The sequence below is a fragment of the Aulonocara sp. 'chitande type north' Nkhata Bay genome, linkage group LG20 (assembly GCF_057382095.1).
Source record: "Aulonocara sp. 'chitande type north' Nkhata Bay isolate Kocher_YH1m ecotype deep benthic linkage group LG20, A_spYH_male_GT1.1, whole genome shotgun sequence".
Classification (NCBI taxonomy): Eukaryota; Metazoa; Chordata; class Actinopteri; order Cichliformes; family Cichlidae; genus Aulonocara; species Aulonocara sp. 'chitande type north' Nkhata Bay.
Genome location: NC_141363.1, coordinates 9,703,529 through 9,727,694, shown reverse-complemented (window position 1 = coordinate 9,727,694; position 24,166 = coordinate 9,703,529). Strand labels below are relative to the sequence as shown.

The following is a 24,166-nucleotide window of genomic DNA, read 5'->3' as shown; positions in this document are numbered from 1 at the left end:
CTCTCTATGATTCAACCTGGTGATTTACTACTGTGTATAAAACGAAATGTCATTAGTGCTGCAGCATCAGGGTATACTCATTAACTCCCTCTATGAAGTATTTTGTCAGACAGCGTGTTACATTTCATGTCTGTCACTTTTCATTTAGCATTTATTTGAGCTAGTTGTGGCATTCTTTTTTTTTAATAATTGCATCATTATTTCTATATTGTGCTTAATTTTTTAGTATTACATAAAATGTCACAGCAGCAGTAGGAAACGTTTCCACCATTATGTTTATTGCTGCAAGCAAGCATAGTTCATCTCTGTCCTGCTGAAAAGCAAGCTTTGGCTGGTTGGGGTATGCATACAACAGGCTGTGTATAGAAGAGATTAGCATTGTGTTTACACTCACATTCTTCTCCTTTGCGCAACAAATTCAACGTAAAATGCATCTCCACTCTTTAAAAGTTGTTGTGTTTGTCCCATATCGCCAAGAGCTGGGATATAGTAAATAAAATAACGGTCCTCCTTGTGAATAACCTTCGTTCATGGCACAAAAAACTGTGCCAATAAAGAAACTTACTCGAGATATCTCACAATACTACAAAACCTACAATAGCAGTGACTTGCAGATAAGGCTACTGCAATTTTTCTCCAACATTTAAGATGTACTGCACACTTTATTTATGAAGTCAATATTTTATCAGTCAAGTTTTTTTTAATGCTACAATAACAATTTTGGAGATTTTTTTTTCTTTGTTTTCAGTTAATCACATGTTATGTGCTTAGAACTGTATCAGGAGCACAACAAAGGCATGCAAGCACAGTCATCTCTTATTGTTTCTCTGGAGGCTAAAAAGAAAGGTCTGAGGACATATCCTCTATGTTTACGATAAAACAACGACAAACAGATTTAAGTTCTCTTTAAAGTCACGTGCAAAACAACGCATTTTTCACTGTCGGTGCTGCCAAAGTGAAAACATTCCAGTGACAGTTGAGGGAAGATCAATACATGCAGACAAGCCTACAGTGGTAATTAGTGGCCTGAAATTGCCAGAAAGGTCTGGACACAAAAAGCTGGCAACACGATGCTGATGGATGGGTTTGTTGGCCTCTGTCTGGTTTGGCTGAGTGCTGGGTGTCAGTGATGAAGTAAGACACGTGAACACAGAGCAGTTAAATATCACCTGGAACTATCTGCCAGTATTTCTGGAATGGGGACTGGCCACAGATTTACACAACCTTATTCTAAAGAATTCTTAGATAAAGAAAAAAAAGATCTCTCACTGTATTAGTCTTGTCATCACATCCGCTCTATGTTCAGGATAGTTTGAATAGCTCAGTTGACAGTTTGGAAAAAACAGTCCCGGGAGTATTCAACCTGCTGTAATTGTGTCCTCTTTTTGTTTCCAGGATGGCAAAAACATAACTTTTCCCTCTTTTTAACAGGCAAGTGGATAAATAAGTGCTTCATGGTGCACTTGTAGCAGGACACTGAATGATGGTCAATATTACAGTTTCTCCAAACATTAATTCATCTAGTGCAGAGCCCCTGCAGTATAGCAGCCACGGGAAAGGCTTGTTTACACCTTTGAATGGTGCTTCACATACAAAATGCCCGCTAAGGGAAGTGACGGGTAATTGCACAGAGTCCCAACCAAAACCTACGACCCACCTTCCTAAGAGCATTTTTAAATACCACAGGTCAAATAGTCTTTTACAGGTACAGGCCTCCACTTGGAAACAGTTAGCTACAATTTACAACACTTGACTGAAGAAGCAAGTCAAATTAAAAGTTTGCAACTGCTTAAATTACAGTGCACTTTGACACGTGCGCTCCCATCACTCCCCTCAGTTTCCAGGCTTTGAGCTGCTTAATTGTATCATAAGAAGTATAGTGTAGTATTTTCTGAGAGGCTGCGGGATACATAATCCAGGATGCTTTCATATGAAATATGGTGAGTGCAGCAATTAAGTGGCTTTACTGCCCAGAACTGACACCTCTGTTAGCTTATAAGAGTTTTACAAGGGTGTGCCAGAAGTACCCTCCAACTCTTTTAGAGGCCAACTTCTTCATCAGCAATCTGATAATAGGCGGCAGCTAAATGAGAAATGGGGAGCTGGTATTGCCATGCAAACAGACACAGACAGCGTAGCTCTGCAGATTAATGGGTGAGGTGTCTGCCGTCCCAATGCGTTCTTCTCATCATCCATCACCTTTCCCTGGCCACACGACTTAGCCAAATGTATTTGTTTTCAGCAGTGTTTCCCAAATATTACAGTAAAGACATCATCATCATCACCATCACATCATCATCTACGATCAGTTACGCAGCTGTGTAGAGCTCCTTCCCAAAACCTTCATTATGGACCCTTTGTTTATGTCAAGAATGGCTTTGCTGATCGACAGAATTACACAATAAACCATCAAGAAAGTGATAAGATGAACACCGAGTGCTACATGTCTATAATAAAACAAATGGACTGATGATGAACCCAATTATGATCCTCTGATTTAATCATTCAGTTATTTTAATTAATTGGCTATCGCTACAACCATCATTAAGCCCAACAGATAATACCTACTTAAGTGCGTCTTCTGGTTGACGTGGGTGTCGTATTATCTTTTTTTCCTACCTGCTGAATCACAGTGGCAGATTGTTAAGACAGAGCTCGCGGTCCTCAGTACTTAATTACAACGTGATACTCCAGGTTTGTGCTGCAGACAGAAAGTCAGCACAGCGTCTGCTGCTTCACGTTGTCTGTATGGAGGAGAGTAATTGTGAACAACGTGCCAGGGGGCTGAACTCTATCAAATTTATTGACTGCCTCTCGCTGTTGCATGACAATAACCCTTCTCTGGAGTAACCCACCTGCCCGCCCTCATTGCTCTGCTGGCAGTTCTAGAGGTTAAGGCCACAACAAACCACTGATTTACTGGGCCCCAGAACAAATGGGAGCAAGCACCAAGGGGGTTTCAAAGTAGCCTGCAATATTCGATTTCTTCTGCCTCCCCGTTCCAGGCCACTGACCTTTCAGAATAAGCAGATATTCTCTAACCTCAAGGCTAAAAGCAAGGCATATGAAGTCAGCCGACTACAAGAGCCTTTAATGAGCAGATATACTGTTTGTGCGCCCCCGAGGGAAGTCACCTATAGCTAAACTAATTGTTAGGTAAATTTCCCGGATATTTTGTTTCACTTGTGCCAGCTTCGGGCAGAAATCTTTCGACTTGTTCCTGCTGTAGCAAACGGTCTCTCCAGGGCTTATCAGGCGGGTGCAGATGAGGAGCACTGTGGTCTGGAGAAGGTTCTAATCTGTCTTCTCTACTGTGCTGAAGCAGATACATGCTGTCGGTTTGTGTATGATGTGTTGGGAGAGATGTGTGTATATGAGGACTACTTAAAGGGACGCCAACAGAACGTACGAGTTGGAGAGAAAGGATCTAGCCACGACACAGTCAGCAAAACTAGTTTTCATCAAAAGGCTTTCCTTTCTGTCACATATGGGCTGTTTTAGTGTTGGCAAATATTACTGTCATTTCAGAGTGGATTAAAAAAGCACCTCCTATTTCGACTTTTTCTTTGGCAATGTAAGCAGTTTTACCTTTTTATGAGTCAAATAAGGTAGAATTGGAGAAGCTGTTAAATAAACACACACATTTGGGATCGGGCACCGAAACAAATCTGTGTGAAATCTGAACTAATGACAACTTTTAAATAGCAAAACAACAGATCAGCTTTAAGTAAAAACCTCTAAATCACCTTTTAAGTGAAAGGGGTCACCGGGTGATGAAGCTGGTGCTGGTTGTTTGACTCTCACTCTGTACTCTCATTAACCCTGGTTCCAGCAGTGCAGGCAACAGTTTCCAGGTATTGAGGTCTCACAGGCCCTTTGCAGGCTGCTTGCCTAATACCAAACAACATCGAAAACACCAACTGGAGTCTGAGCATAGGAAGAGCCCCTGCAACAGAATTTGGTGAAGACCAACACTAATGTAGGGAGAGATTAAAGGAGAGACAATCAGGGGGTCAGATACTCTGTTTGTCTGAATAAAACTGTCGAGAATAAATAGTTAAACTATTAATTTCATGGTAATCGTCTTATTTTGACGGTGAAAGAGATAATCTAACCTGATGTAACCCTGTGCTGGCACTAAGTAAACCTCTAATGCTTTTAACTAAAATCAGTTAAAAATAATAATAATAATAATAATAATGATGATAATAATAATAATACTGTCCTATCATCAAATCTTGCATTTACTTGAACAGTAAATGCAGCATCCTGGCACTTACTATGAATAAAACAACTGTAAAAAACAATGTACACGATATATATGATACATATACAATGACACATGCATATGAATATCATGTGTTATTTTTATATATATCATATTGTTTCAATAGCACCAGGGTTTACTAAAATTGCAGAGATAATATTGTTATCCTTAGGTCCTACTGCAGTGACAAAATCATCTGGGGAAATCTGCAGCGCATGTAAGGAAAGGATTTTCGGGGCAGCCGTGAATGTTCACAGTCCCACAGAAGGAGCCACTGTTTGAGTTCAGTATACACCCCTGTTGTGGTTTCTTAAGGCGTCCTCAGGCTTTAAAGCTTAAAATCTATGAAAAACAATGTCTTGTTCACTTCTTACATTGTTTATTTATTACTTCATTCAGCCTTTATCTGTACCCATCTGACTTCAATCTATTCGCTTTTCCTTCCCTTCTTGTTTTAGAGAGACAATAAATACATTACAAAGCCATCAGTCAGTGCACAGTATCCATCTATGGAAAAGCTGCTTTACATGCTGCTCTATGCTTTACATCATTGATTGATTGATTGATTGAATCTTTATTTTGAACATGTTGAAAAAGTATATAAAAAAAAAAAAAAATAGAATTAAAAGAGACAAATGAACAAAGCAAACAAAAGGAAAACGAGCAACCACAACTCCAAATAACGTCCATGTTCAAAAAGGAGCAGGAAGAAGCATAAGCTTATTTAATCCCACCCCTTTTCCACTATCTAGTATCAATAGACTACAGAAATACCTCCTTGTAATTACATTATATGTTATGTGTAATTTTTTTTTTTTTTTTTTTAATATATACACATATATGTTTCTATCTATCCATACCTACGTATATACACACATACGCACATATACACATTTTCAATAACCCCATTAACACCTGAAGGATACACAACCTACAATTACATATATATATATACATACATACATATACACATACATATATACCCATACCAACAAACCCATACCAATCATAATGACACAATGGACTAGAAAGCTTATTCAATTTTTGTCTCTTCTCTGTCTTTGGGTTGAAGTTGGTCACTGATCGTAATGCTTTGATTAGCACCTCCCTTTAATGCATCTTTCCCTCTGTTTCCATCTCAGCCCCCCTCCCCTCCCCACCCCACAGAGTTTATTGTGGGTTTACCAGAAAAAATCAATAAAGCATCAGAGTTTTCCTCCTGACACACCAGTCAATCCATTTCATGGGACGTGCAGGCGGTCGTCATGGTTTAAAGACTCCTCATCTGCTCCTATAGTGCTCTATGTGGGAGCACTGTCATTCTTCCTAATATACTGCAGCAAAAAGCAAACCCTTGATCTCACAACTCGCTATTATTCAACTAAGCCACATACTTTTGTCCTTTACGACGCTATTAATAAAAGCTACTTTATAGAATGATTGAATAGGCCTGACAGCATATATCATTACCATTTAATTAATTACTTGTCAATCCCACCTTGTGATAATTAAAAAAGGATATCATTTGGTGTTTCACTCTTTTTCATTTGGAAATGACAGTATGCCACTCATTTTTTTCAATAAAGCCTAATTCTGATGAATTCCCAAAGGAGAGAAGTAAAGACATGATTAATAGCATGCATGACTGAGACACATAAAATTACAAAAGGGGCCGAGCAGTAGGTAGTCAGGTCTGTGTTGCTTGTGAATTATAAAAGGCTTGGGGGATGATAATATAATGACACATGTATATCATATATTATTTATAATATAAATCCACAGTGACATCAGGGTTCACTGAGAATGCAGAAATAATTTAACACAACACTAATTTTATCAGTATTACCAGAGTCGTATGATTCCCACCCTTGTGTTCATTTGACAAAGTGTCTAAAGTCTATCTTTAGACAATTTGCAGCCTGCTGCAAAAACATACATTTTATTCCAATTACTTTAGTTCAACATATGAGAAAGACAGACATAAAATAGTATTTTTGCACCAACAAGGTGATTCCTTAAGAGGTATTAGTTGGAAAGTTGCGTATGTCTCAGCATTTTCAGTTGATCCATTTACTGTTGGCTGAAACCTCATTTGAAACAGTGACAGTGGAAGGGTGGCTGTCAAGAAGCCATTCTTAAGCAAGGGCAAAAGACAGAAAAGGCTGAGGCATGCCAAATTATGCCAGAGCTGGACTCCAAATCAGTGGTAACAGATCTTACGAAGTGATGAATTTAAATTGGAAAATTCTGGTTCATATTCTGTGCAATATGTACAAAGGTGGTCATGAGAGAAGTGCAACAGTGAGAGTCTTGTTTTCAAAATTATGAACACATAAACAGGGTCATGTGGAAAGCATTTGATTGGCTACAGCTTCATGTTTTAGCATGCCAATAATCCCAAAACACATTCCTAGTGCAGTAAAAGCATACCTGGATAGAAAAACACACATTGGAAAGCTATCAGCCATGGATTGGTCTCCCCAGAGCCCGGACCGTATTGGATAGGTTAAGGCCTTTTCTGTCCTTTTCTGTAAATTTAGTTGGATTAAGACGACCACTTCCTGTATATGTATCAAAATAAATTCCAAGCAGCAACAGGGGCCGCATTATGCCAAGCAATAGGTGTCTGGCTTTTAATTTGAAACATTTGTGAAGGAAATGCTGAGTGTCACTGATTATACCTTAAGAGCAGTACCATTTTATAAATGGAAACTTCACTATGAAGTAAATCAACTGGAATTATTGAATGAACACAACTGAATGAGCATTTCTGCAAGAGAAGCGTCACAGTGCAGAGTATTAGACGACTATTGGTGTGAACTAGACACTTCCTCTTATTGTTTTTGATAAATGCAGTTTTCATCAGGACCAAATAAAAGATGATAAAACAGAGGCTACAAAATATGGCATAGAAAGTGACCAACGTTTAAGAATTTACCAGATCAGACTACCTCAGGCTGCTGAACATCATTCTATAATAACGCTTCACTGAAAAATTTCTGCTGCTGCTGCCACGCACGCCTCCATCATTGACATTTTCAAGCAACTTTCCTTCACCTCTCAAGCTGAAATCCAGGCGCTGTATCTGCACAGTATCACCACAAGTACACAGCCTGTCTCTCAGCTTGGCCGGTGGTCCTTTGTTGAGCCTGTGCAGTGGGGATTTAAAGCCAGGGGAGAAGGAAAATGCTCAATCCATATAGGAGCCTTGTAATCCTTCCACTGAACTTAAAAATCAGAGAAATTGTGGTTCCAGGGTTCTCATATTATATCAGTGATATACTCTACCTGTCCTCCTCTCATTTTTGCCATCCTGGCTCATCACACAACCTGCCCACGCTCCGTTACACCTGTCTGTCTATATGTCTGTGAGTACAAGAGTGCCTACCTTTCAGGCATGTATGAATGGCTTGATATGCATCTGTGCTTGTGTGTGTGTGTGCATGCGCATGCATGCGCGTGTGTGTCCTTTCCATCAAATGCTGGCTTCACATCCTTCACCACCCACCAAATAAGAGTGCTGATTCATTATGGCTTGATGACAGATGCTGAGAGGGAAAGAGAGACGCGGTGGATATTGGAGAGGTGAGAGCGGTAAAACAAACAGCCAAATAGAAGGTGGAAGCGAGCGTGTGATAGAAGGGTAAGAGGTAAATGGATGAATAAGAGAAAACAGGAAGACAGTGATAAAGAGTGAAGAGAGGAGGGAGAATGTGAGAAAGGCAGTGACAGATGGAAGCTGAAACAAAGAAAAGTGCTTGCAAGTACTCCCTCCCCAAATTGATTCTGACTGTCGGCCAGGGCGCCTGATGGATATCTGAGCCTTGATTGGAATTTACATGCCAGACACAACCCTCCTCCTCGCATCCCCAGCACACCTAATAACCCGCTGCGCTCTCAACCTGCTTTGAGTGATAAGCCCAATGAGAAAGTGCTGGCATATTTAGCCCTAACAATGGCACACCGAAGAGTTTTGGAGGCCTGGAGAAGGATGCATTGTTTATGAGAGGGAGTATCGTTTCAACAGTTGATTAATGGCAGGGAAGCTATCGTCAGCTGCCATCGCGCCGCAGGGGCACGCCGGGCCCAAATTGGATGAGCGCAAAGGAAGAAGCAAGGTGTTCAATTGCTAGACGAAGCGGAACTATCACATCAAGATATTTTTGCTTTGGCACAGCGTTCGCTTTGCAAGCCTGCACACCTCTGTTTGCCGGTGTTGGAAATGGGAACTCTGAACAGCAACAGCAGTCCTGGTGATCCACTGCCATTTCTCAACTCTACACATCAGCAAGAGTAAATAGACAACATTACTTCATAAGGCTCCAATGGAATATGACCTGAATATAAAACACTCATAAATATTTCAGATGTAGAGGGATTACCGAAAGTGGATTTTCCCATAAAAGCTCAAACAAGTGTAACTCTGTGTTTTCCAGGTTTTGCTTACATTTACGTTCACATTATCAGAGCGCAACCGCCGAACCATTTGCACTTTATCACACACACTCACTCCTCCGTGTCCCAGTGGAAGCCGAAGAGTGTCTGCTACCGGCAATAAAACTTGCGACCAACTAAGTGGCAGGTCCAATGAATTCTTTCCAGTGCTTTAAGCGTAGAGCTTCTTCCGTGTGTCCCCAGTAGAACATGAAGATAAACGACAGTATCCAAAATCTCTTGCATACAGTATATCCATTAAAAGTCATGACAGCGGGGAATTATGGTCATCGCAGCCATGGAATACAGATCAGTGATTATGCACAAGAGCCTAAGGTTTTTGCAGAGTCATGAGATGGTTCTTCAATTAAAGGCACTGAAAGAAGACCTTGAATAGTGATCGTGCTGTCACACCTAAGGATATTATTTTGTTCATCTCTCTCAGTTGGCCTTGTTACAGTTGAAAAACGTTGCCACAGCTACAGCTGAGCAACAATTTATTTAAAATACTCAAGAGAATTGTTGCTTTTTTCACGACGTTGGTATTGTTATGCCAAAGCAGGAAAGTTACAATTGAGCAATAGAGTTGCAACTGAGTCTTTCTGTACTTGCCAATGTTGCCTGTGCGTATGTGGAGCCGGCCTCTGACAATGGTGTGAACCGTCATGGGGCTGGAGGCAGAGTGTCGACCCAGGTCTGGGTTTGTCAGTAAGGTATCCTCTCCTACGTAGTCAGTGGTCAGTACCTCCACCTCGTGAAGCGCCTGTACTGCCGATTTACACTGACGCAACATGTACTAGGGATTTAAAAAAAAAAAAAAACTCAACATGAGAAACATTGGTAACACCTTACAATTACTACACTATTAAATATTAGTAAGGTACTCATTCATCATTTAGAAAACATTACTCCTAACTGCTCTAAATGGTTATTTCTGGATTAATAAATTGATAAAACATGTTTAATGACAATATTTTCAAACTTTATAAATAATGGGAATCCATTATTTATAAAGTATTGCATTAAGTGCAAACCAATTATTTATGATCTCTTAATGAGTCATGGTGACTTTTAGAAAGTGTAACATAAGTATTAACAAAGACTTTAGAGGCTTATTTGTACATATAACAATTATGATACTCATTTATCATAATTGTTGTGGGAATAATCAGTGACAATACCAATGCAGAAGCCTTTGTTTCCTGTTCTCAGTTGACAGGGGGGCATACGGTGTGGTCTGAACCTGCTGTCTTTCTTGTATTTCTCATTAACTCCAGAAGTTTTTGGAAAATATCAGGTGAGCTGAAGTCCAGTGTTGTGGTTCTAAACCATAATAGTCACATTATGATCACAGGTTTGACCTCACAGGCTTTTACCTTGAGTTCGATTGCAGTAGAACCTATCAGGAGCAAGGAGTCACTGTCCCAGATGTCAATATGCATGGCGTGGAGGGCCAGGTAGCGAAGAAACCAGCGCTTCTCCCCTGGCTTCAGGAAACTATCATCTACTCTGAACTGCAGCTGCAGACCTGGAGAGCCTGAAGAAGGAGAGAGAGGACTTCAAATAAAAGAAAGCATTAATGTTAACCTAATATGGATGTGAACGTCTGAATTACAGAAAAGACAAAATGACAACAAATATCACTGCCCAAATATAACTGGACACCAGTTTATTTTTAACACAGTCAAGAAACAACAGCCTGACATTACTGAATGTATCCCATGGAGTAAACAAACTACTGCAACAATCAAACATGTTCAGGTGATGTACTGGATTAAATACACTACTGTGCAAAAGTCTTCAGTCAACTGATTTGTTTGTTAAGTCACTAAAGAGTGGCTAACAATCATTTGTGCATAAATAATGCACCTAACTCAAGGGATGAACCAATATTGTGTCTAAGACTGATCACTCATCATCTACTGCTCTTCTGGAGTGATGAATCCCAATCTGAAACTTCTGGTTAAAATCGTTTTCAGTATGTACACAGTAGGTCAAGAGAAAGCTACAACAATGAGTGTCTACAGCCATCTGTAAAACATGGTGGAGGCTCTGTCATAGCTTGGGGCTGCATTGTAGCCAGTGGTATTTGGAGATCTTATCAAAATTAATGGATTTATGAACACAGAAAAAATACCACCAGATTTTGATCTTCCATGCAATACCATCAGGAAAGCATCTGAATGGCAACAGCTTCATTTTTAAGCATAACAATTATCCGAACACACTGCCAGTGCACTAAAAGCATACCTGTATAGAAAATCACAGAGTGTAACACTATCAGCCATGGATTGGGCTCCACAGAGCCCAGATGTCAACATTTCTGAAGCAGTGTGGGATCATCTTGACAGAGAACAGAACAAAAGGCAGCCAAGATCCAAAGAAGAGCTTTGAATGTCTTTCAAGAAGCCTGGAGAACTATTCCTGAAGATACTTGAAGACATTGCAAAAAAGCTGTCTAAGACGGTTCAGACTGTGCTAAAGAATAAAGGTGGTCATATCAAATTATGATTTTCAAGTTTGTATTATACTCTTTTTTTGCTCTTATTTACTGTATTTTCATGTCTGTTGGCACACGTTTCAATACATGGCTGCACCTATTACCCATTTTCCTTTGGAAAGATGAAGAAAGAATGGTAGCTTAAGTCTTGCTATTCTGTGTCTCTTCTTATAGTGCTGTAATTACGGTTGTGTAACTGCCATCAGTAAAGGTATGAAGCATAGCACTAACCTGTGTTATTACTTTGCCACATTTTACTGTGAGATACAGAGAAAACAGAGACTGACTGATTAAAACATTGTCAAATAGCTCAGCTAATGATCACAAATCCCAGTTGATTCAGGACTGGTTAAATTTAACTTCTGAAGAAACAATCAACCACTCAGAGCTGTATTGAGGCAGGAGACATCATCCCACCCTAGATGAGATTGTGGCAGCTATATAATAATAATAATAAGCATGATTTTCAATTTTTCAGAAAACCTTTTGTAGGTAACTGCTCTAGCTTACTGTTTCTGCACCTACTGTATCAAAAGAAAATCATGTCAGTAGGAATGATTCACCCCTCACTGACTGAAATAGTTTGCAGCAACATCAACAGTAGGATGTCCAGACAGCTGTTAAAAACTCATAAAATCCGATTCTTTGGGGGCTTGACCCATACTTGGGTGTCAAGGTCTAGATATCTTTGTCGATTACATGAACTTGCATGAACTTGGCGAAAAGCTTTTCTCTAAGCTTTTCACCAAGTTGACGGATCTAGGACTCAGCTCATCACTGTGTCAGTGGATCCTCAACTTCCTCACAGACAGACCCCAATCAGTGAGGGTGGGAAAACAAGTCTCCCCCTCCATCTCACTCAGCACTGGAGTGCCTCAGGGCTGTGTTTTAAGCCCCCTGCTGTACTCACTGTACACTTAGGACTGTGTAGCCACATCAGACACCACCTCCATTGTCAAGTTTGCTGACGACACTGCTGTTGTGGGCCTGATCTCCGACAACATCGAGACGGCCTACCTGGAGGAGATTAGGAACCTGGAGACCTGGTGCCAGGAGAATAACCTGCTCCTAAACATCAGCAAGACTAAGGAGCTGATTGTGGACTTCACTACAAAGCAGGCGAGGAATTACAAACCCCTCATCATCAGTGGCACACCAGTGGAGAGAGTGGACAGTTTCCGATACCTGGGTGTCCACATCACTCAGGACCTGTCATGGGGTCCTGCCACATCAACTCCCTGGTTAAGAAAGCCCGTCAGCGTCTCTTCTTCCTCAGAAGACTTAGAGACTTCCTTCTGCCACTGAAGGTGCTCAAGAACTTCCTGCACCATCGAGAGCGTCCTGACGGCAAACATCTGCACCTGGTTTGGGAACAGCACCAAGCAGGACAGACGAGATCTGCAAAGAGTGGTGCGCTCAGCCGAACGCATCATTCAATCAGAGCTCCCTGACCTGCTGTCCATCTACACCAAGCGGTGCAAGTCCAAAGCTAGGAAGATTATGATGGACCTCTCCCATCCCAACAATGGACTCTTCTCACTGTTGAGGTCTGGGAAGCGCTTCTGCTCCCTTAAGGCCAAAACAGAGAGAATGAGGAGGAGCTTCTTCCCCCAGGCTATTCGGGCCCTGAACCAGGTGTAGGACTGGACTCTCCCAAACACGTCACTATAAGACTGGACTCTCACACACGTCACCACACGCACCACCACACATTTCCTATAATCCTATAATTCCTATAATTTATAATCTTTATAATCTCTTCTGCTATTTGCACATTCTTTACTGTAAATTCCTAAGTTAAATTGTAAATTTTGTAGTAACCTGTAAATAGTAAATATTGTAAAACTTTTTTTTCTGTCATTTAATGGTCGGGCATTGTACAGCTACAAGCATTTCACCCCCATGTCATACTGTGAATAGTTGTGTGTGTGTGACAAATAAAATTTGAATTTGAATTTGAAATCTGACTTTTGTCAAGTCAGTCTAAGGAAAAAGTCACCAATCTGATTATGTTAGCCGTTCCTTCTAGCCAGATGGCTTTAAATATAGAGAAGAGTCATAATATCTGGAATCAGCTGCCAACCTTGTGGGCATTTCTAAACTGGTGCACTAGCCATCTACTGGGAGTCATTAGGTCTGATGACTGCACAGAATCAGAGTGAAATGCCCAGGGAGTATAAAGCTATTTCACAAAATCAGAAGCTCTCCAGGGTTCCCATAATTCAAGACGATAATGGTGCCTAACTGCCAAAAAAACCTCAAGAGTAATTTTATGAACAGTGGGATAAAGTCATGGCTTAATCAGCACATTCACAATCGTCACTTTCCAACCTTTAAAAGGACTAATCACTCAAACAAAAGGTTTTCCACTTTAGACAAAATACTGAACACAGTAAGATAACAGACGCTGTTTTGAGAACTACAGCAAGACCTTAAACATCACTAAATGTTGCATATTAAACAGCAGTTTAAACTACATGCAGGGACGCACGCATAAGAAATTATTTTTGATTAAATCGGTTTATGGTAAAAGCCAAGAACCAGTCTGAGAACGTAAACTGAATACTTTGTGTGATACACCCTGCTGAAAAGTGAATCTTCCTCTACGTCCAAATCATCCCTACACCGGTGTGTTAAAATGTGTGAGTATGGGGTCTGCGTGGCAACCTTATTCCCAGAATTCTCTTCCATGGAATCCATGGAAGTCTGTATCAAAGCCCCACGCTGTCTTTATTCCCATAAGTTGAATGTGCAGAGAATCAGTCGACTGGATAGAAGTGGAGTAATGAGGACCTTTGGTGACAGCCCCGCTGAGACCAGCATGCCCCTCTGAATCTTTCCACACATGAAATGAAGGGAAAACTTTTTTTCTTTGCACATTTTCTTTCTTTTTTCCTTATTTCTCTCTCTCTCTCTCTCTCTCTCACACACACACACACACACACACACACACACACACACACACACACACACACACACACACACACACACACTTCTTTAGTGTCAGTATTCCCATGAAGCATGCATGCAGAAATAGCCTTTTCTGAGGCTAACAGACAGGGTTCTTAAAGGTCCAAAAAGACTGGTTTATTTAAGACAAATACCTGTAATTACATGTTGGCCTCCAAGATAGCTGGATCTAAGCTCAAAGAGGCAATTAAATCCAGTTCTTTTTGAATCAGCTACTTGGGTGATTTAGATTTTTACAATCTGATGACCTCCAAAATAAAAAAAACAGTGACCCACTTTATCTTTTAATATTTTTTTCCTTTCACAAGCTTTCATTCACATCAAGGGATCTAATTTACAAGAAATTCTCCTGGGTGTTGGAAACAAAGATATCATCTTATTAACATATGAAACTTTGTCCCTACGTAACAAAACAAAAAAACTAGCCTAAAACCTAATGTTAATTCAGCACCACTTCCTGCCATAAAGGACATCTACAGGAAGCGGTGTCTGAAAAGGGCTGGGAAAATCATCAAAGACCCCAGTCACCCATCACATGGACTCTTCACCCTCCTGCCCTCTGGGAGGCACTACAGGAGCCTCCAGACTAAGACCACCAGGTACCGGAACAGCTTCTTCCCCACAGCTGTCAGACTCCTGAACTCTGCCTCACATTAGACACATGGACTGGAGATACAACCACCTACACACACACACAATGGACAACTGTACCCTCATAAACACAATAATAACATGGACTGAACCACCACTCACAACCACTAGCACTTTATATAGCCTCTGTAGAAATTATTCACATATCTCACTTATCTTAACTGCACTACTGTATAATTCTGTGTAAATAATCATTCTGTACAATACGATAATTTTTAATTCTACAACTGTTTATAACTTGCATAGTTCACATTTCTGTATAGCTGTATATCTCATATTTCTGTATAGTTGTTTTATTTCATATTCTGTATAGTTTTTCACATTTATATCCTGTTCATAGCCTGTACATAGCTTGTACTCACTACAGCCTGTATATACTTATAGTTATAGCATATTCATAACATACCGTGTACATTATAACATACCATAATAGACCCATTTCTGTAATATACTTACATATCTATATTATTGCTAATATATATTTGTAATATATCTATATCATGGCTAAAGCACTTCTGGATGGATGCAACCAAGGCATTTCGTTGCCTTGTACCTGTAACATGTGCAATGACAATAAAGTTGAATTGGGGCAGCCAATAAAAGAAACTGGGCTTAATGGGAGCTAACAGTCAGTGAATGAACTGAGGCTGCACCAAGGAACAGTGTAATGTAAGTGAGGATTATACAGAAGAAAGTGTCCTGATGCATGCTCAATCTTTCAGGTAAGGAAATTCTGTTCATCTGGATGTCAGTGGGTTCAGTACATTTGCATAATTACTGAAACTAGCACCACTGTCAAACAATGGGCTATGAGGTCAGCTTCTTGATGATTAATATGCAAGTTGTCATGACCATTGGTCAACAAAGTGGGGAACCCATGACACACCTATGTTTCTGCCTGTAGTACTGACCCTTGTATGTGAAACAGTTCCAAGAGCAAACACAGTTGGTCAGTGCTGAGAGTTTCAGTTCAGTTTCAGTTTCAGTTTTACTTCTATAGCACATACGGAGGCCATCCTGATGTGCGTTCTCAGAAATGTAACAAGAAATCATTCTCCCGCCTGGGTCGGTCTGCTTTTATGCACAGCACTGTGCTGTAGTCAAGCAATGCCACTTCCTCACATACACAGTGACAATGGAAGATCTGTGCTGAGAGTCAAGGAAGGTGTGAATGTGCGTCTTTTATATTTGCAGGTCAGTCAATGTGTGGGATATTTTGTATAGGTACGGCAGGCATTTCTGAAAGTTGTAACACAGAGGTTTGGCCTGACTTGGATCTGAGCAACTCTGAGTGAGCAAATGCAAATGTGCCAGGCCTCAAGGATAATGGGTGGTTTGCACAACAAAAGCTGGAGGAGAAACGAGCTGACGACCTGTGAAAATCTCAGCAGGGGTGCTTAACACCTCGGGACTTGCACCAGAAAATAAAAACCCAGTAATTCTAGGGGGTGTTGGGTTTAGGGAAGTTAAGCAAATTTGCGCAGGTTTAGTAAATCTAGTGTTAAAAGACCCAGGTACATCAAAGTGCTTCACAGATGAGCCGCATTTGCGGGTTTACAACAATAAAGTAGCAAAGAAAATACACCCCCTGTAAATAGGTTGAGGAAGATTACAGTGAATGTCTTACAGACTTCTGCTCAGATCTCTAAAAAGAGATTTCAAAATTAAAAAGAAAAACGAGTACCAAGTAGGACACGGGTGTCAAATTCACTTTCGCTAACGTAAGGGTCACACCAAGGGTCAGACATATAGCTTATTAACAGGATTTCATTTGATTGGGAAATTATGCATCTTGTAGCCTATTTGTGTATAGTTTGGTTTGTATAAAGCAGGAGTGTATAACATAAGGCGCAGGTGCCAGAACTGGCCCAGTGAAGACTCTGATCTGGCCCATGGAAAGGAAAATGTGGAGGACTTAAATTTGGTACTTTTAACTATATTTTTTATTACATTTTACAGCCTACTCCTTCCTACTCGACCCTCTCCAAAAAACACACCACAGTATTTAAATTATAGAATTCTGTTATTTCACACATTTACTTCTTAAAATTAAGCCCAAAGAGTCATGCTGACAGATTTCCTTCATTTAATTTAGCAACATTTCTCAAACATACTGTTAAAATTGTGTTATTTTGTCTTATATAAAGATCGTGTCATTGATTAAATGTGTAGTTAAAATGTGTTACATTGACAGAAAGTTGAGTGTTACTGGTCCAGCCCACATAAGATGAAAGTGGTCCCACAATGTAAAATGAGTTTGATGTGCCTGGCATAGAGGATTAAGCCAGAAAACAAAAGTTTCTTAACCATGACAGCATTTTATCAAGAAAAAATATTGCATTCTGATTACAATTCAAACAAATTATAACAAATTGACTTAGAAGCCTGTATTTACAGTTGATGTAAAAGCTTAGAACAATGGCGAATATTTTATTTTAACAAGTCTCATATAGGCTGTTTTGCAGGCCTGAACATCAGAGCTCAGTAACTGTCTCATTAAAAACATAAGGCAAGGAAAACAGCTTTTACCGTACAGCCGAGCTTCTGCCATGAAGCTGGCTGCTGATACAAAACCGATACCGTTGCATCTCCATCACTTTGAGTTTGGCCTTGAAGGAACACACAGTTGCACAGCTTTTTTTTTTTGTTCAGGGACTTTCCAAAGCCTTTGTTCCTTGTCCATGACTCCATACCTTTACTGGTATGTGGATTCAGACAACAAATTAAGTTCTTTGAAAACAGAAATTGCCTCTTTACACTCGGTGAAGGCATAGTTTATTCAGTCTCCTACCACAGCTGAAATGGTCTGCCTTAAGAACTAACTTTCCTGTTTGTTGCATCCAGTTTTAGCACGTGTGTGAGGTGCACACTGCTTTGCAGATGACTTCTACAACCGAGTAGGTCAAATTGAAATTTATTTAAGAACCTAAAGCGATATGCAGGCTGGATTAACATTTGTGAAGGGCCAACTTTTTCCTGTGGGCCATGACTTGGACACACTGTAGATTATAGAAAAATCTCCAATTCACGTAACTTACATGACAGTTACAACTTTAGATTTTTACTAAGAGGGCATCACAGGCTTGTCTGTATACAAAAGAAACAGGCGAAGAGAGAGGGAAGAGAAAGACCACGGCACTCGTGATATAGTCTTTTCAGAACTCTTTCTCCTTTAACCTACACCTCCTCCTCCTTCACCAATCCCTCCTCCCTCCATCTCCCCAACCACCCGCCAACTCTTTCCACTTGGACCATTAATTCTCTCAGCATGCTCTAGGGTTGTGTGCTGTGGACGTGTGGCAATGAGAGCACAGAAGGAGAGCGAGAGAAGGAGACAGAATGTGCTGTGTGTTTGTGCTCACAAGTGGGGAGGAACTGACAGATCTGGCCCAAGGGTTGCACGGGGTCGCGTGTATGTGCGGCTCGACCTGCAGACAAGGGGCAGCACCCAACATACCTCCCCCTAACCTGGACGGGCGGGCACTTGGTATGTTTACAGCAGGTTGGGCAGCCTGAACACCCAGGGAGGGATCAACAATTCACAAAAACACTGTGAGGGCTGCAGGCAAAGAAAACAAAGAGAAAGCACAGAGTGTACTGATAGATGTGGAAAGGACTGATGAGAACCGTAGATCAACAATTACCAATATGTCTGCCTTTTTGTTAGACAGACAGACAGACAGACAGACAGACAGACAGACAGACAGACAGAAAGAAAGAAAGAAAGAAAGAAAGAAAGAAAGAAAGAAAGAAAGAAAGAAAGAAAGAAAGAAAGAAAGAAAGAAAGAAAGAAAGAAAGAAAGAAAGACAGACAGACAGACAGACAGACAGACAGACAGACAGACAGACAGACAGACAGACAGACAGACAGACAGAAAGAAAGAAAGAAAGAAAGAAAGAAAGAAAGAAAGAAAGAAAGAAAGAAAGAAAGAAAGAAAGAAAGAAAGAAAGAAAGAAAGAACGAACGAACGAACGAACGAACGAATGAAAGAAAAGATCACACCGGCCACTAAGGGCTTCTTATTGCAATGTCTGGATTATTATGTACTTGATTAATAATCCACACCATTTTTAGATCAATACATTTGTATGGAAAGCAGCCCACACGCTGAGATAACAGTCATTTTCAGCAAATGTCTAACTATATATTAATGCAAATGTGACACAGTGGACAAGGAACTCTGACTCTTGTCTGTTGGGAGTCAGTGTGGGTGTAAAGTGATGATGTTTCACAGCCCCAAGTCGGCAGAGAACAGAAACATGCAACAGAATAATGGACTTTTCTAAAGGTTTCTCTCTAGAACGAACTAAACCCCTCCATCACTTTTGATATGCACATTCAAACCGTGTAACGCTGTATCTGATGAGAAAACGATGTGTTGTTTAGAAGGGCTTCAACACATAAACACAATACATAAACATGTATTTATGTATTGTGTTTATTCTATTGGTGCTGTGTTGGTGTTTTGTTTTTTTTTTTGGTTTAATCTTAATGAGCAATACATGTGCAAAAGAGAAGGAAAAAAAGGAGAAAAAACCTCAGACACGTCAATCAAACGCACTCCCGAGAAGAGTTCTAATCAGGAAGCAAATAAAAACAGCAGTGTGGGTGGACTCTGGGATTATCCCTGGTAGATATTTGCTAAGAAAAAAATAAAAAATAACACACTTCACATATTGATTTGTTGCTGCTACTATCTGTTCAGATTCTCCACCGCTGTGTCCCACTGCTGACTTTAATATTGTCTCTTTTTGAAGCCTCAAATTACTAATTAACACAAAGACAGATGATTGCAATTTCATTTGCTCTTTGTACTTTAATTTGTAACAGCTACACGTTAACCATTTCAATTACTTGCAAATTGAAAAAAAAGGGAAAAAAAACAATAAATAAGAGAAATCAGCCGTTGAGGCAGAACACTGTAGTTTCTGCTTCAGTTATCTTCCATAAGGTAAACATCAAGACACCCAACTGTGCCTCATTTCCCTCTCAGTCTTTGAGTGTTCAGTTGCACCACAATAACTTGGTCTGTATATCATAAAATGCCTGGAAGACACATAGATTTCTCTGTGCACTGACTCTCTACACAAAGAAATCTGGGTGTGTGGTTTTGAATTTTGCTCCCAGGCTTCGTATTCATCATTTCCCATGTAGAAAGCTGATCACATGGCAGAAAGATAAGCCCAATACCAAAATGGATTCTAAAACACAATCACATGAGGTATGTATCATATTGTTACAGCCACACTGGTTTAAGTGGTTTACAGCAGCAGTCCCCAACCCCCGGGCCTCGGACTGGTACCGGTCCGTGAGTCGTTTGGTACCGGGCCGCGAGAGTTGAGGCTCAGGTGTGAAATGTATGGTTTTCAGGGTTTTTAGCGGTTTTCAGCGTTATTTTGTTATCGTTTTTATCTTTAACTCGGTCTTCCTGGGTCTTTTCACGTGTGAATGAATAAATCTTCTTTTTTTCGGTACTGGTACTAGTTTTATTTTGTTGTACTTTTCCGCAACACCTTAAAGGCCGGTCCGTGAAAATATTGTCGGGCATAAACCGGTCCGTGGCGCAAAAAAGGTTGGGGACCGCTGGTTTACAGCATGTGAAGATTTACACTCAACCTGATCAGGTGTCCTCTTCAAGCTAATTTTACAGCAGGATTGGAAGAAACTTTGCGAGACCTAATGATTTCATTAAGCGACTGCTTAAGCAGGGTTTAGGAATTCATTCGGCTCTTGGGAAACTTCCACCCAGTAGGACACAGAATCACAAAGCTGAATAACCATAGCAGCTTTGAAGCTCAAAGTCAGTTTCCATATTCTCTCTAAAACTCCCATCTCTGACTCTTACCGTTTCTTGCACACACACACGCACATAGGAAGCTCAAACCAGAGAGCAGATACCAAATCACTGATCTCGTACAATACTTGGATCGTTCACATCTTTATAAATCACTTAAAGAGTGCTTTCAAGATTTTACATTTGGACTAATTTGTGCAGTATAGCTAGAAATTAAAAACATTATTGAAAAACAGTGATTAAACTGTCTTCTTTAATCCGTAGTAGTAAAATATATATAGCACTCCCTCTGTCACTGAACTGCAATAGCAATAGTAATTTCTATCCAATGATGCAATGCAGTAAACTAAGCAAATGCAACTTTAAATGTAAATAATAACGTTTTACAACTTGTAACAGGTCAAAGAAAAGTCCATACCATAAAACACATGACGCAGACACTCCCCCAGAGAAACTATCCATCCGTTCTCTGCCAGGCTCTCTCTTTGCCATAGTGAAAGAGAAACTGACAACCATCAGGATAAAAGCAAGAAAACATTCTGTGTGTGTCTGTATGTATGCAATGACTTTTTCTGATCACAATCGAATCCTGCCAACATGTTGATATTCAGGTATGGACACGTTAAAGAGATACATTTTGACAGCAGGGCAAAAAACCCACCAACTTTTCAAAGTAAGTGTCAGAGAGCGTTAAAGTACAATGTGTGAACTGTAGCGCTTTGCAATCATGCTGAATAGAGTGCAGAGGACATCATAAAACAAACAAACAAAACATGACCGTGAATTTTATATTTGACACGGCCACACTGAACAGCCACCTAAGCAGTGAACGACTGAAGCAAGAAATAGATATTTCCTCAGGAAATGAAGGTTCAAAGAATGAGAATAAAATAGGAACTTTTTTTCAATTGACTCAATCATGCTTTACAGAAGAGTTTCAATAATAATAGAGCTACTGAAATACACTGAATTAAGTTGAAACAATCTTATGCAACAAGATGTCACTGACCCACTGTATCAATGCTTTTGAAGGAGAAAGTGTAGTTACGCTGCTGAAGGTCTGCAACTATTCATTACTGCAGTAAACTGAGATTCCTTACAAAAGCTCAAGCTTTAAATGTTACAGTATCACCTAGACTGGAGAAAATTACTACAGAATTATTACTGTGGCAGTACAAAACAAGCCGGAAATATAAGACTGACACAGTAAAACAAATTTATGGAGATTGTGTCTCCCAGCAGATAGAAAGCAACATTCCACTCTCATTTTAACTTTACCACCAACTATCCTGTGAAGCTCCTGTGAAAACTATGTCTTACACCTTAGTCATTAGATTCATTTTTAGGAATAAAACAGTACTAACTATATCCTTTGGCAGTAAAATGAGCAGCATATCAAATGTTTCTTAAAAAAAAAAGATTGCTTTAAATCAGTTGGATCATAAGATGCACGGGATGAAATCAAGTGGAATGAATCCACAAAGAGGAAAGAAAAATACCCTCTCGTTAGGTTCACTTGATGGCAGCAGTAACAAAGCAGACTAAGTAAGGCTATAGAAACAAAACTCCAGGGTTTAGTAAATCAAGTTTTCCTGTCAGATTCACCTCCCTCGCACTCTCTGTTTAGCTTATATTACTTTTGATACACAAATTCTCTTGTAGTGACATTAAATATGTTCAAAATTCCATTAATATTGAACAGAATCACCAATTTAACCCAATACAAAAAAAATATCCGGTTCATTTGGGTCATTGTGTGCTCAGCTTGCGTTAGTCTTTTAGCTAATGATACCCTAAGTTATAATCTGCTATTTGAGCTAGCCAACTGAAATTACATCATCACAGAAAGGGAAAACTTTTAATTGTACATAAACAGTTTTTGTGGTTCTGCAAGTAAAGCATGCAGGCACATGAGGCAGATTTTGACATTTGTGGAAACAAGCTGTGAATGGACTAACCGCCGGTGGTGATAAGCTAAGCGTTTTATTCTTCAAATAAGAAAGGAAAGCTTTAGTAGTTCAACAGCTGTCTGGAAATAGGTGAAAAGGCTCCCAGCAATACAATATCTGGAAGGATTTGTCTTGATGTAGCACGGCTTTGTGGAAGTGCATTCCGGATGCTATAGGCTGAGAGAGATGCAGAGACAGTCGGAGAAATATTGACAGAGTTAGACTGAAGTGTGTGTCTGGGGAATAGAGAATACGGGTGGGCGTAGGAATGGGGTGGGGGGGTGTTGTTTGTGCGCTCAATATCACGCTCTGTCAGAAGCTGTAATATCTCTTCCATTTCATTAGTTGCTACATGAATAGACCTGACATCAATCAGCGCCCGCTTGGCTGATTGAAAGAGAAGTGCCTCAGCATCAGAGAACATCATGGAGCATCATGGAATGAGCTTGCAGTTTGTAGGAAGTGATTGTACAATGTTAACCTGGAGAGCAGTACAATGAATCTCAGCCTGGCATAAACTCTGAATCTGGAACAGATATACGCCTCGTACACTTTTTATAATCAACGGCAGAGTCTCACACACAAGTGTGGCGATTTTCTAAAGCATGCAATATGCAGTTATCTTCTGATAAATCTATCGCTTAGGGGACACAAAGGCAACACATAACCATTATATAATATTTTAAAAAAAATGGAATGAACAATATTTTTTTAAGCTGCGAATTCTTACCAGTGTTAACTGTGCCATCTTTGTTAATGGAGGCGAGGACACAGGGAAGTGGATTGCTAGCTTTGTGCTGAACCTTGTCACCAGTCAGCAACTTGAGCCGCTGTGATGTGACTGGTGGAAAGCGATAGAACTGGAAGGTGAAGTAGATGTTTTCAGGCCAATCGGGACCAACACCCGGTGCTGCTATTCTGTGAAAAGACAGCAGGAGATGATTGTTATTATGTAAAAATAATGATTACAATGATAATGACCGTATAAGAATACAGTGTAAATAAATTAGCATACAAAGAAATCGAAATCTGTTATATTTAGAAAATAATTTTTTCCCCCAGAATCTTTTCAAATGTTTAAAAAATGAATATTCTGCACATCTTATAGGAGTCGTTTAACTTTGTAGCTGCTTAAAAGTGAAAACTTCAAAACCAAAAAGAGGATAAGAGCTTAACTTTAAAGTTGCTAAGAAAACTGGACTGCTGACTAAGTGGGTACAAATTCACAATTCATTTTTAAAAAATGAAACGCAGCAAGAGAACGTGTTATGAGATCTGTGGACGAGAGAAAAGTGTATAAATATATATAAATATCTAGGTTATCTATTGCCACAAATAGAATACTTTTCTTGTGTTTGTTTACTGGGACTCCTGTTTAGAAAAAGTAATCTTTGGGGCTATGAGAACCTCCTCCTTGTGTGCTGTGTACTGCTTTTCACACAAACGCCACCCTCTGAGTGTGATTTCATGCACACATACGCATTTCTAATCCCACACTTGAAACTGCAGTTAGCCCACATAAAGTCCCTGTGAGCCTGCAAGCACCCGATTTCAGCGCCAAGCACATTTAAAACAGAGCAAGTTTCAGGATGAGCTTCTT

At 40.0% G+C, this 24,166-nt stretch overlaps 1 protein-coding gene across 2 annotated transcripts in view; it reads right to left on the bottom strand.

Annotated features, from left to right (window-relative positions):
* The window catches only part of nphp4 (nephronophthisis 4), a 173,969-nt gene that overhangs the window by 37,578 nt on the left and 112,225 nt on the right, over nucleotides 1-24,166 (bottom strand). For both annotated transcript variants that reach the window (XM_086276157.1, XM_086276158.1), the window contains 3 exons: nucleotides 23,297-23,484; nucleotides 10,078-10,238; nucleotides 9,314-9,497 (listed from right to left, as the gene is read on the bottom strand). In XM_086276157.1, the coding sequence (XP_086132283.1) occupies nucleotides 9,314-9,497; nucleotides 10,078-10,238; nucleotides 23,297-23,484 (533 nt within the window). The remainder of the gene's footprint in view (nucleotides 1-9,313; nucleotides 9,498-10,077; nucleotides 10,239-23,296; nucleotides 23,485-24,166) is intronic.